Source organism: Cynocephalus volans, chromosome 4, assembly GCF_027409185.1.
Source record: "Cynocephalus volans isolate mCynVol1 chromosome 4, mCynVol1.pri, whole genome shotgun sequence".
Classification (NCBI taxonomy): Eukaryota; Metazoa; Chordata; class Mammalia; order Dermoptera; family Cynocephalidae; genus Cynocephalus; species Cynocephalus volans.
In genome coordinates, this window is record NC_084463.1 from 145,034,841 (window position 1) to 145,048,683 (window position 13,843).

The 13,843-nt window shown below is 41.9% G+C and overlaps 1 protein-coding gene across 7 annotated transcripts in view; it reads right to left on the reverse strand.

Annotated features, from left to right (window-relative positions):
* AMBRA1 (autophagy and beclin 1 regulator 1) overlaps positions 1 to 13,843 on the reverse strand; it is a 165,324-nt gene that overhangs the window by 126,825 nt on the left and 24,656 nt on the right. For 4 of the 7 annotated variants that reach the window (XM_063094030.1, XM_063094032.1, XM_063094031.1 and 1 more), the window contains exons 2-7: positions 7,042 to 7,295; positions 6,279 to 6,337; positions 5,556 to 5,739; positions 4,743 to 4,915; positions 3,125 to 3,191; positions 698 to 2,151 (exon numbers count right to left, since the gene is read on the reverse strand). In XM_063094030.1, the coding sequence (XP_062950100.1) occupies positions 698 to 2,151; positions 3,125 to 3,191; positions 4,743 to 4,915; positions 5,556 to 5,739; positions 6,279 to 6,337; positions 7,042 to 7,176 (2,072 nt within the window). In that variant the 5' untranslated portion in view covers positions 7,177 to 7,295. The remainder of the gene's footprint in view (positions 1 to 697; positions 2,152 to 3,124; positions 3,192 to 4,742; positions 4,916 to 5,555; positions 5,740 to 6,278; positions 6,338 to 7,041; positions 7,296 to 13,843) is intronic. The other 3 variants (XM_063094035.1, XM_063094034.1, XM_063094033.1) reach the window with 1 other exon arrangement.

The following is a 13,843-nucleotide window of genomic DNA, read 5'->3' on the forward strand; positions in this document are numbered from 1 at the left end:
CGCAGTGGCGCTCCCACCGCGGGTTCGGATCCTATATAGGGATGGCCAGTGCGCTCACTGGCTGAGCGCGGTGCGGACGACACCACTCCAAGGGTTGCGATCCCCTTACCGGTCCCCCCCCCCCCAAAAAAGCACATATCTCCAAAAAAATTAGAACCTTCCTTGTATACATAGTTTTTTTTTTCTTTTCCCTTTGTCAAGCTACAGTGTTCCAAAAGATAAGGATAAAGAGGTGAACAGTTATCCAAAGCAACACGATCGAAGAAAAGCCAATATATTTATCACGGTTCTCCTTTACTACTGATTCTTAAGCACTCTGGGACATTTTCTTGTCTCACAATAACTAGTCCTGCACATATAATCCTACAAGAAGGTCAAAACACAGTGCAGAAAAAGTCAGTGGTTCTATCTCCTCATGCCTCTCTAACCTAATCTACACTCTCCTTTCAAACCTAAAGCCAGAGCCTTGGGCTTAGCCAGAAATAGTGCTAGCACAGCCAACTAACTCCTACCACTAGGTCTTACCCTATCTCTGCTACAAGAGCAAGATTTTCCAAGAAGATGCAATAGGGAGATCAGAACCAGAAACACTGGTCCTGGACACTCCAGATATAGCCACAACATCTACAGAACTGAAGGAAGAGATATAAGAAGAAAAGTAAGGGATGCAAGAGAAGACAGGAAAGAAACTGCTTACCTCCTGAGTGAATCTTCCTCAGAGCTTTCCTCAGGCATGTCCTGATGTAAGGCCTCCTGTGATACAGTTCCAGATCTGCTGGACTGGGTGTAAATTCTTTCCCAGTGGCCTGTCTCCTGGTTAAAGGCCACCCCGACAGTCCTCTCTTCCTGCAGGCTAGAAGAGCCGCTCAACTCCAGCCTGCTGGAGCTGGGCGTTTGGCCCTCAGTCCGCTCAAGAGGTGGCAATTGGCTGCCACTCGATGGCATGCCCTCATAGGTACTAGGGACCTGCCAGGAGGAGCTAGCCTCGCCAGAGGAGTAGTTAGGTGTGCTTCTTTCCCAGCGCAGGGTATCGTTGTTGAAGGTCAGGAGATTGTGGCAAGCACGGCAGCGATTCAGGTGGCCACGGGACAGGTTGGAGTTGTTCTCACTGCTGTGTGGGGTGGGCTGGTGGGAAGGGCCTGGCCTCTCAGATTCAATGTTATTGTTGAGCATTTCCTGGGCCTGTTGGTTCTGGGGAGCTTCCCCACTCAGGCTCTGATCCAGCTCCTGAAGCCGGTCATACTCCAAAAAGAAGCGTCTCAGGTCACATTGAAGCTCATGGCGAATGCTGCCTGAATTGTTCTGGCTGGAGCCATTTCCTCCATCTGACTCAGATGCCAACCCTGATGCTGGAAAACCCCTCCCTTCTGTGGCTGAAGTGTACACAGACGCCTGAGAGCCACCTTCCTGTTGTCTCAGCACAGAGAGCAAACTCACCGAAGAGGCACTGGTCCTGGGCGGGGGCATGGATTCCGCCTCAGAGCGGGAGTTCAGACTGAGTACTGTCCGGGTCCACTCAGATCCTGTCAGCCCAGGAGCTATTTCTCGGTGATACCTAGAAGGGTGGCTAGACAGAGGGCCTCCCAAAGAACGACGGGTGGGACCCAGACTGAGGTTGCGGAGCGTGTTGCCGGCAGTGCTGCTCTGGACTGTACTGAAGGCAGACGGCCGGTTCAGGAGGCCCTGGTCCTGCTGCGTTGATGAGGCCTGCTCCGGGGGATGGAAGGGCTCGGTCTGTACAAAAGAAAAGGAAGGGGTAGTAGCCCTGGCAGAAGCAGGGGGCACACTGTCCTGGTGTGGCAAGAGGGAAGGAACTCGAGTGCCAGAGCAACGGCTGCAAAGGCACAGGATCCCAAGGTGCTGGCAGCACTCAGCTGTGGGGTAACTGACCCGCTGTCGGAGCCTGATGTAAGCGGAAGTCCTGGGGCGCTCCATGGAGGGCTGAGGGGGAGGCGGTGGGGGTGAGGGGGTAGCAGAATCTTGCACTGTGCTTTGCTCTCCCACCTGGATGCCAGAGGAGCGGGAGGACAGCATGTGCAGGAAATTGTGGAGGAGAGGCGTCCGGCGAACTGGCTGTGATTGCAGGAGGGCACGCTGACGGTAGTGGGATAATTCTGTTCCATCTATTGGGATCTCTGGTTCATCATCACCCTGCAATGTGGACCAGCATGGGGAAGGGGGCAGAGCAAGGCAGTTAAACCTCCAAGTAAACCAAGAAAAACAAACTACCAATAATCATCCAAGGAAAACAACCTTCACAGGTAGGCAACAACTGTCTACCCACTAAGACCTAACTGGCTTCAGATTCAGAATCATCATATGGCATTAAATTGTTCACTTCCAATTAGCAACATATCTGAATGAGTACAGCTGGCAAACCAATTCTCTTACAAAAGTCATCTCCATGACATGGAAAACAGTGCAGGGAAGCAAAATATCAACCAGCCAGAGGCACAGAGTGACAAGCTATCCAACACTGCCTGGTGATGAGGGTTACTTCTAATGAGGCAATCACTCAGGGGGTTCAGGATTGACTCTCCTGTCAAGATTATGGCTTTACCAGCAACAACCAAGCTGTCGCTGGAAGCCCCTGGTCTCCCATGCAGGAATGAGGGGGGTGCCATGGGCCTTGACCACACCCCACCTTTCCTCCTTCTCCAACCCTATTTCCTTCCCCCTTTTCCTCTCCCCTCCCCACCAACTGCTCTGCAACAATATCTTAGAATACAAAAAAATAACAATATTAAGGGCCAGCCTATGGCTCACTTGGGAGAGTGGTGCTGTTAACACCAAGGCCACAGGTTCAGATCCCTATATAGGGTTGGCCGGTTAGATCACTTGGGAGAGTGCAGTGCTGACAATACCAAGTCAAGGGTTAAGATCCCCTTACCGGTCATCTTTAAAAAAAAAAATTAATAAATAATAATGATGATGATGATGATGATAAATTTTTTTTAAAAAAATTACGGCTGTAACTTTGAATATATAGTCTGAAGCTAGTTTTAAATCTTGACTGGAAAGACTTAGGTATTGAGAATTAAAATCCAATATAATCAGAATTAGAGCACTAGTCTAGAAAATAACTCACAGTTTAGATGGAGTTGGAACTGCTGGACTAACTTACCTGCTGATTAGATGGGTTAACAATTGCTGTGAGTAAATAGTGTCCAAGCGGATCAAATCTCACCAGACTGAAATCACGGAAGAGACAGAGACAAGCACAGAGAGATTATGTTAACTGAGAAGAAGAAACTTGCATTCAAATTTACAGCAATCATTACTGATAACTGCGGCATTACTCAGGCATAAACTTCATGCTAGACTTTCAAAATTTTTTAAGAGATTAAAATCATAAGGCTCAATACTTCTTGCGAGAGTAAAGGAATATGTATCACAAAAAAATAATAATTTTACATTTGAAAAACAACTAGGTTTCCACCCCAGGAAGCAGCTACATCAGCACACATTTGCTCATATCTAAGAGCCCATCCTAACAGTAAAGCACAGAATGCTCCCATACTCTGCCATGGGTTCAGTTCTTCCCTCACACTGCAGCTACACTGGCAAGAAGCATGAATTCTGGTAGCAATGAACAGTCCCAGCATCAAGTGACCTTGCTGAAACAAGAAAATTAGCATATATCTAACTGCAATACCAAGAGGACCGAAGGAAGACAATGCATCAACTTTAATTCAGGTAATATGTGTTTTTATTTTGAGGAATAAATAAATGTCAGTGATGGAGTTTGGATGTGTTGTTCCCTCCAAAACTCATGTGGAAATCTGATCCCCAATGGGCAGTGTTGGAAACTGATTGAGTCACAGGGGCAGATCCCTTATGAATGGATTAATGCTCTCCCTGGGGGAGCAGGAGTAATGAGTGAGTTCTCTCTCTATTAGTTCCCACAAGAGCTTGTTGTTTATAGGACCCTGGCACCTCCTCTCTCTCTCTCTTGCTTCCTCTCACCATGTGATCTGCTTGGACCTGCCGGCTGCCTGCCACTTTTCTGCCATGAGTAGAAACAGCCTGAGGCCCATGCCAGATGCAACTGTCCCAGAATCGTAAGCCAAATAAACCTTTCTTCTTTATAAATCACCCAGTCTCGGGTATTTCTGTTATAGCAACACAGAAAGGACTAATAAGGGCCAGCCTGTGGCTCACTCGGGAGAGTGTGGTGCTGTTAACAACAAGGCCATGGGTTCGGATCCTATATAAGATGGCCGGTTCGCTCACTGGCTGAGCGTGGTGCTGACAACACCAAGCCAAGGGTTGAGATCCCCTTACCGGTCACCTTTTAAAAACAAAAACAAACAAACAAACAAAAAAAACGAACTAATACAGTCAATTAGTAGATTTGATACAAGCTTACATCTCCACCTTCTTATTTGATAAACAGGGACAACCAACGGTCAGCAATTACCCACCAAGCTATCTAAACTATCACCCAAGCTTCTTTCAGGTTTCGCCAAAGGGCTATCCAAACTGCAGATAGATTTGAACCTAAAACAATTCTAATGACCCTGGTCTACAGAGACCAGAAGATGAGGCCAATAAGGGACAGCTGACATGAACAAAATGAACTGTTTCCCAGATGATCAGCCAGCTGCTTAAAAAGTAGGAGGAGCTATGGACACAACCTGCCCTGAGCAGGATAACAACCTGTCTCCTGAGGTGACAGCAGGTATAAATGTTCTGTCATGTCAGTCCAGTGACAGACATCACTGGTGGGGCAGAGCACTCACCGGACCCGTTCCATCTCGCTAGCTGTCTTCACCACAGCAAAGGGCTCCCGTCGACTCCAATCCCAGAAGTGGATCTCATTGGCTGTGGCAATCAGCAGGAGCTGAGCCGTAGGGTGGAAAGCAAGGGAGGCGATAGCATTGTTGCTATCTGTGAACCAGCTTTCACTGCCACCCTGTGAATGAATCAGTCCCAAATATTCTCAGGTTAAAAACTGCCAGCAGACTGGGAAGTCAATTTCAAGAAAGGTCCATTTAAGGCAAAATAACTACTTAAAGCACCTGCTTTAAACATGTCTTCTGTAAAACAATGCAGATCAGTGATGTGGCAGTGCCACTCATTTATCACTCAAATATTACTGTCAGCTCAGTTCTTTAAGTCATCTACAATCCACAAACAATGAGCAAATGCAGTTCCTGTTTCTGAAGCCTGTGAAAACTCAAGCTTGGTGCACAACATGGCGCAGAACAACCCACCAGGCAGTCACCAGGACATGGAGCATCCTGCTTTCATGATCATGATGAAAGTACAGTACAATCTTTGCTCTGAGACAATAAAAATCCATCCTGAACTCTTCTTAGAGCCTCCTTTTCTTTGTCACAATGGGCAGATGGAAATAGTCAAATAGCATGTTCATCTTAGAATGGAAGACTATAAACTAGACTTCCTATCAGTTAAGTGGGCAATGACTACCACATACTCAGACGTAATCCTAAGAACCTGGCTAGTCTCGCTTCTGGAATTAAGAACCCAATAGCAAGCAGGTCTCTGCATTTAGAATACCAAAGGAAAGGGCAACCTAAGGAAATACTTACATGTAAATCCCAAATCCTAACCTCCCCATCTAGGCAGCCAGAAGCAATAAGGCCCGAGATGGTAGGATGAAAAGTGACACACCATGGAGTGCGGCGGTGTCCAATCAGAGAATGAACACACTTGCCAGTCTTCACCTCCGTAATATAGATATTATGGTTCACGTGGGTGGAGGCCAAGAGAGTCCTAGGGAATCAAAGAGTAGGTGGGAATTGAGAAGCATGTGGGAGGTTAACAAACTTTACCAACTTTGGACAACACAGAAAATTGATACTACTTATTCCCTATGCTTCCAAGAAAGAAACTAAGCCTTGTGCATTAGGCAGCATGTCTATAAACAACAGAAATATTCTGATCTTTAAAAGCATTTGGCTTCTCCACACTGTCCCCAAATGACACATATCACTTTCAGAGAATATTTTTTCCAGCTGGGAAAACCATCATGCCATTGGTGGCCTACATCACATGATCAAAGGATTGTTATTGAGAAACTTTCCAAGTTTTAATCCTTGATGTTCATAGTTTCCTTTGCTCATTCCCATTATTTTTCTGGTTAGCACTGCTCACCTACTTTCTTTCCCTTTCTGATATACCGGCAAAACTCTGTTTATACAGTGCTTTGGATAGTCTTTAGGGATTGACCTAGAAAATGAAGCTAGGCCAAATATACAGAAAGCAATACTATCACAAATCTTAAGATTAAGTTACAGATAAATACTAGGTACCTGTCTGGGCTGAAGGCCAGTAAGAAGGTAGATCGTGGACTATCCGGTAGTTCTACTCTCTGAGAGACAAAAAAAAAAAGTTAAAATACATTATAAATTATGGCTTACCCTATCTCAAAAGCATATGAACCATCCCAGATTAGTATTCACAGTATAGGTTTAAAAACTGGAGATAATGCAAAGCTACAAATTAAGAGAGATAAATCTAAATTACCTTCAAGAAAAATGTCTAATTCTTTTTTTTCTTTTTTTTTTAAAAAGATGACCGGTAAGGGGATCTTAACCCTTGACTTGGTGTTGTCAGCACCACGCTCACCCAGTGAGCGAACCGGCCATCCCTATATGGGATCCGAACCCGTGGCCTTGGTGTTATCAGCACCACACTCTCCCGAGTGAGCCACAGGCCGGGCCGAAAAATGTCTAATTCTAACAGACAATATTTCTAGCCAATAAATTTTTCCATATTTGTAAACAACTCCCTAAGTCAGACATATCACTTCTCTCACACAAGGTAAATTATACCCCAACTCTCTGCCATTAACCCATTCTATGGTCCCATTCTATCATCACCTCTACAAATCCTATGTCAAAAATACCCATTTTTCTTTTCTTTTCTTTTCTTTTTATTTTATTATTTATTTATTTATTTAATTTATTTATTTTTTAAATTTTATTTTGTCGATATACATTGTGGCTGATTATTGTTGCCCATCACCAAAACCTCCCTCCCTCCTCCCTCCCCCAAAATACCCATTTTTCTTACCTTGCCCTCCCATTTCATCCACCGGGTTTTATCTTCCACCAGCTCCTGCAGAAGCCGCTGAGCACCCATGGCCCGAGTGCCCCGTTCTCGCCCCCAGAGTATCCGGACAGCATTCTTCTCTGGGACAACCTTCATGGCGCTCGGTAGCCACTCCCACACCAGGCACAGGAAATGAAGGAGCAAGTTATAGCTCCACACGTTGAAGCAGCTAAAATAAGGCCATTCAGGTCCTTACAAGTTCTCCTCATGGAAATCTAAGGAAGGGAGAATAATATCAAAGAATGTCTATTCTGCAACCAGAAATGCTTCCCACCACCAATACAATTCCAGCTCAAAGGGGAAAATATTCTTTTCCTATTTAATGACACTTTCTCAGAAAAGACCCTTCTCCCAGAACTTTTCTTCCAAAAATATTTCATTCTTTCATATCCTCCATATCTCAGCCTTATATCTAAAGTACATATCATTCTCTAAAGCAGTTATTCTGTTATTATTCCTTTATCAGAAAAGAAGAACTTTTGCTAATAATAAAGAGGCCTATAAACCTGCCCTAGAAACAAGACACAACACAACACCTGTCCTCTGCTTCTATACTGCACTACTTCCCTAGTGACTACACCCCTCCTCATCACTTTGGCATCCTACAAACTAAAGAACAGGTAACCAACTTTGAAAGGCTACTACTTGAAGTATGGGTCTTAGATAGCAGCTTCAATTTCATCTCCTACCAAAAAGTGTATAATGAGTATTTGAGGGTACCATTCTCATTCTCTTTTTCTCTTCTCCAGTAAAGTTCCAGAGTAGAGGATAGAGGAGGAAACAGAAGGGGAAAAAATCAGGTCCTTTTTGTCATTTATCACAGCCTTAATGGCAGAAAACTTGATCACAAAATAAAAATTACGCAAAAATGTCAACTAGCAGCAAAGTACATGCATGTGCAACAATTAAAGAATAAATTATGGGGCCGGCCCTGTGGCTCACTCAGGAGAGTGTGGCGCTGGTAGCACTGAGGCCGTGGGTTTGGATCTTATATAGGGATGGTCGGTGCGCTCATTGCCTGAGCGTGGTGCAGACAACACCAAGCTGAGGGTCACGATCCCCTTACTGGTCAAAAAAAAAAAAAAAAAAAAAAAAAGAATAAATTATGGTTCCTCTATACAATGGAATATGCAACCCAACAAAATGGCATTTCATAAGAATATCTACATGTATACAATACTTTTCATTGCAGCATTGTTTCTTCAACTCTTCAAATATATAAAATCTTCAAATATATAAAATAGTTGAAAAAATAGTATAATAAACACACAATATTCACCATCTAGACTCAAGAATTGTTAACATTTTGCCAATTTTGTTTTGTCTATGTCCATGAACAGAGATATGGCTACATTTGGGTTGTTCTTATTTTTTTTTCAGAACTATTTCAGCAGACATCAAGACATTCTAACCATACATACTTCATCATGCATCTCCTAGAAAGGATGTTCTACTTCATAACCACAATACCATTATCATTCCAATTATCATCTAATACTCAGTCCTCATTCAAATTTCTCCAACTGTCCAAAAAACATCTTTTATAGCTGACTTTGGGCAGGCCAGTTAACTTAGTTGGTTAGAATGTGGTGTTATAACACCAAAGTCAAGAGTTTGGATCCCCATACCGGCCAGTTGCCAAAAAAAAGAAAAGAAGCTAATGTAGCTGACTTTTTTCAGAAATCCAGAATCCAATCAAAACTCAAGCAATAAATTTGGTTGTTACATCTCTAAAATCTTTTTTATTCTACAATAACCTCCAATATTTGTTTTGTATATGTTCACTTATTTACAATACTAGCTTTTTTTAAAGGCCAGGACACTTGACTTGTAGAATGACTTATCTGATTGCTTCCTCATAGTGCCATTTAGCTTGCTTCTCTATCCGATATATTTTCTTTTCTTTTCTTTTTTTTTTTTTGACCAGTAAGGGGATTGCAACCCTCAGCTCGGTGTCATATGCACTACGCTCAGCCAGTGAGCGCACTGGCCATCCCTATATAGGATCCGAACCCGCACCTTGGCGCTGCCAGCGCCACACTCTCCCGAGTGAGCCACAGGGCCAGCCCTATCCGTTATATTTTCTTGTCAATAGCAGGTTAGGTCTAAAATCTTGACTACATTTAGTTTAAATGTTTTTGACAAAAATGCTTCATATTGGTACCATATATGTACCCCATGATGGAAGACATCAGATAGTGTGCATTTGCAGACTGTTATATTTCTTCCACTTTACAATTAGCAATCTATGGCTAATATCTGGCACCATGTGAATAAACTGCTCCTCCTTAACTTTTTACCCAACGGTTTAGCATTCATTGATGAATCTTTCTTGTACTTTCTAAATTGGGGGTGGGGAGCTGAAAAGTATTGATTTTCTGATTCTATCATTAATTCTATATTTCTTAATTGGCTTTCTTCTATAAAGAATAACTTTCCCTCAATAACTGAGGCATAAAAAATGCTTAATTTTTTCCCTTTAATTACTAATTCTTTTCTATTTTTTGCAGTAGCAAAAACTGAAGACAACCCAAGTGTCTGACTAAAGGGACTGGATGACTAAGCTATGGTAAGAAAGATTCTCGAAGGACCGGCCTATGGCTCACTTGGGAGAGTGTGGGGCTGATAACACCAAGGCCACGGGTTCAGACCCCTATATAGGGATGGCCAGTTAGCTCACTTGGGAGAACGTGGTGCTGACAACTCCAAGTCAAGGGTTAAGATCCCCTTACCGGTCATCTTTTTTTTTAAAGAAAAAAAAAGAAAGAAAGAAAGAAAGATTCTTGGGGTACTGATAAGAAGAGATGTACAAAACATTGTTAAGAGAGGGAAAAAGCAAGATACAGAACAATATATATAGTATTGCTACCTTTTGAATAAGAGGAGAAAATTAATGTTCAACTATTGGGAACATGAAGGAGAAGATGAATGGAGACAAAGATGGAAGCAAGACTTCTCAGTGTTTTAATGTAATTTTTATTTGTGAAATACGTAAACGTATCACCTATTTCAAAAATTTTTTAAAATTTTTGTTTGCAGTTTTTTGTTTTGTTTTGTTTTTGGCAGCTGGCTGGTTCGGAGATCTGAACCATCGACCTTGGTGTTATAACACTATGCTCTAACCAACTGAAGTAACAGTTCCTACTAGTTCACTGTAACCCTCTATTGAGTCTGCAGTTCTTTTACCTAATGTAGAGAACTTCAGCAGAAATATTTTGAGGGTCCCTTTTCCTAACAGTGCAACCTAAAATGCGCTTTGAAAGAAATACATTTAAACCATTTATAATCTTACAGTGTGTGGTGGAAACAGCAGTAGTCCAATTCCTGAACGAAAAAATATAACCTTCTGACCTCCCATAATTCAGGAGGAAAAAGAAAATATAGGTCACAAAATCAGTATGATTCAGAAAACTGTGATGTAACCTTAAGTTCCTACAGGAATCAGAAGGAAGAAGAAAGTGCAGCTACAAATATCAAGACAACTAAACACTAAATAAAGTTCAGGATTACCAAAAGAATATGTCTATCAATTTCCAAAGGACCCAAACACACTAAAAGTTCAAACGAGAAAGTCTGAATGATGAGAAGTCAAAGGGACTAAAATAACTACACAATCTCTCATGTGCCAGAAGAAAAATATTTGCTGTTACTCAAAAAGGATAAGGGATTTCTTTCCTGATATGCTCTTAACTGCCACCTGAGAATAGATTTTACTGTGTTCCGTACAAAAAACAAAAGGAGCTAATTCAAGCTGAAGTCAGATAGGCCTGTCACTGAGGAGGAAGTACCAGTCAAGTTGCTTTTCATTCCTTTTTTTTAAAAAAGGAAGAAGAAACAAGTTTCCCAGTCTGTCCCTTAATGCAAAGCAGACTGAGACAAAGGGGGCCAAGAATAGTCTTTGTGATGCCATTACACAGTCCCCAAAATCAATTCTCAATCACTAAAGGCCTTATGTGGGTAGAAGCAAAAGGACATGACTGGAATATGTACATAAGACAAATGCCAAGATTCTACCCCATTTCCACACACACACACCCCAGCCCCAACAACATGACTGTTCACTCTAAAAAGATGAAAAGACAGCCACCTTTACAGATTTTCTCTGCTTCATCCTAGAACATAATTATATCTAACAACTACTCATAAAAATCACCTAGACGGTATCTGACAACCCAGTGGGAACTAAAAGTTAGATTTACAGGTTCCTCTTGCAATTTAATAAACTATGCCAGCAATTTTACTCCACCTTCTAGCTATATGACTTTGGGCAAGTTACTCACCCTCCTTGAGACTTAACTTCCTCCTTTGTTAAATGGGAATCGCAATATCTGCCTCACAGGGTTGTTGTAAGACTCCAATAACAGCAGGCACAAAACTATGCTATCTACCCTAAGTGAATCATTGTGCAGTATATGCATGTAGTATTGAAACAACACACTACACCCCATAAATATGTACAAGTAAAATAAAAAAAGAAGAGCTGTGGAAGTGATAATATCATTGCTGTTGTTGTCATTATTATTGAATCCTCTCTGGGGTTCACTATGGTTTCCCTCACCAAACAACAGGGCCAAGTAAAATCCCAAAGACCAGGGATGCCACAATTCCCAACACTAGCAGATTTCTAAGAAACATTTCAAAGGCTGTTACCAGACAACAAAGCAAAAAACATTCGGGGGGAAAATAAAGTATGTTTGTGTGGCAAAAATAACTGAATGTGATTTGGGCTACTTCTACATAGGTAAAGTGAATTAAAAAACAGAAGCAACAACTTAGACCTATATCTGCAACCCAACTAATAATTCAGACCCCAAATCTTCCCTTCCTATTGTGTTTAGGCGTGAGATATTTAGGAGTGTGATTCAGACAACTATTAGACCTAGAAGGGGCTGTTAAAATGGAGTTCAATTCCGTTGTTTATTTGAATATTTAAGTTATTTATATGCATCTCTCCTCCACTTCAATATGCCCACGTTGACAAAGTCTGAGTCAAATCAGCCATGTAATACTGACATACATTCCATACCATACAGGATTTAACCCAAGGATTTAATTCCTTTTTTTTTTTTAGTCCTTTAAATACTAAATCTAAGATCACTTGCACAAGTAAAGTTCTCCTAACTGGAAAATTAACTACAAAATTTCGGCCCTTAATTAAAGAGGCCTAAAAATGGCCCAGTGTGCTTTAGAAACTCCACGTGGGTGAAATACACAGGGTTTTCTACAATTGGCAGCTTTATTTTCATTAATAGGAACTTCCTACAAGGTATTTCAGGATACTTCAAATGATACCATATAGGACCAAGTCCAAAATGTAAGCACCACAGCCAGCAACCATACCTGCCTCCATATAGCTCTTGTCTGACTCTTGGACTAGACTGAACTTAGAGGGGGACAGAGAATTTTGGGCAAAGCATCACAAATCTAGAACTGGAAACAAGTAACACATTCTGAAGGCAAACACATCTAAAAACAGAAAAGCTCCAACTATTACTGAACTATATATCTACTGTGTGTAGACTACTGAAGAATATCTTAGGATATGTCAAAGTGCTAAACTGGTTAAATCTAGATGGAGAAGTTATAAGTTATTTTTTTTGGACCAGTAAGGGGATCGCAACCCTCGGCACGGTGTTGTCTGCACCACGCTCAGCCAGCGAGCGCACCAGCCATCCCTATATAGGATCCGAACCCACGGCCTTGGCGCTACTAGCACCGCACTCTCCCAAGCGAGCCACAGGGCCGTCCCAATTTTCATTTTATTTTTCTTATCCATAACTTCTAAATTAAGACAGTAGAGTATAGTCGTATATATAGGCCCTACAATCAGACTGGCTGAATCCCAGCTCCATCATTTTCTTGGTTTCTTAGAATAGTTACTTCACCTTCCTGTACATCAGTTTCCTCACCCATAAAATGTGACTACTGATAGTATATATATTATAAGGTTACCACAAGATTTACCATACAAAAAATGCTCCCTATTATATAATTCCAAAGCTTGTAGTAAAATAATGGCATCATTCTTTTTTTTTTAAAGATGACTGGTAAGGGGATCTTAACCCTTGACTTGGTGTTGTCAGCACCACACTCTCCCGAGTGAGCCACAGGCTGGCCTGATAATGGCATCATTCTGTAATGAAGAATTAGAATTAAAATGGCAAAAAAGGAAATAAAATTTTTAATTTCTTTTTTCTCCTTTTTTTTTTTTTTTTTGTCTTTTTCGTGACCGGTACTCAGCCAGTGAGAGCACCAGCCACTCCCACATAAGATCCAAACCCGCGGCGGGAGCGTCGCTGCGCTCCCAGCGCCACACTCTCCCGAGTGCGCCATGGGGTCGGCCCACAATTTTTAATTTCTAAAAATACAAAATTTTAGGCCACAAAGCCCTGTAAACTATCAGACAAATAAAACTTTAGACAAATTCTTCTGGACAAAATGAGACTATCCACTGTAGATGTCTCCAAGCCATTTCAGATAAAAGATCTCATCACTGTTACCTTTAAAAAAATAAATAAATAGGGGCCGGCCCGTGGCTCACTCGGGAGAGTGTGGTGCTGATAACACCAAGGCCATGAGTTCAGATCCTATATAGGGATGGCCGGTTGCTCACTGGTTGAGTGTGGTGCTGACAACACCAAGCTAAGGGTTAAGATCCCCTAAATAAATAAATAAATAAATAAATAAACAAACAAATAAATAAATAAACCATGGACGATGGTTAAAATAATAATTAACACTTTCATAGTGTGTATCATGTGCC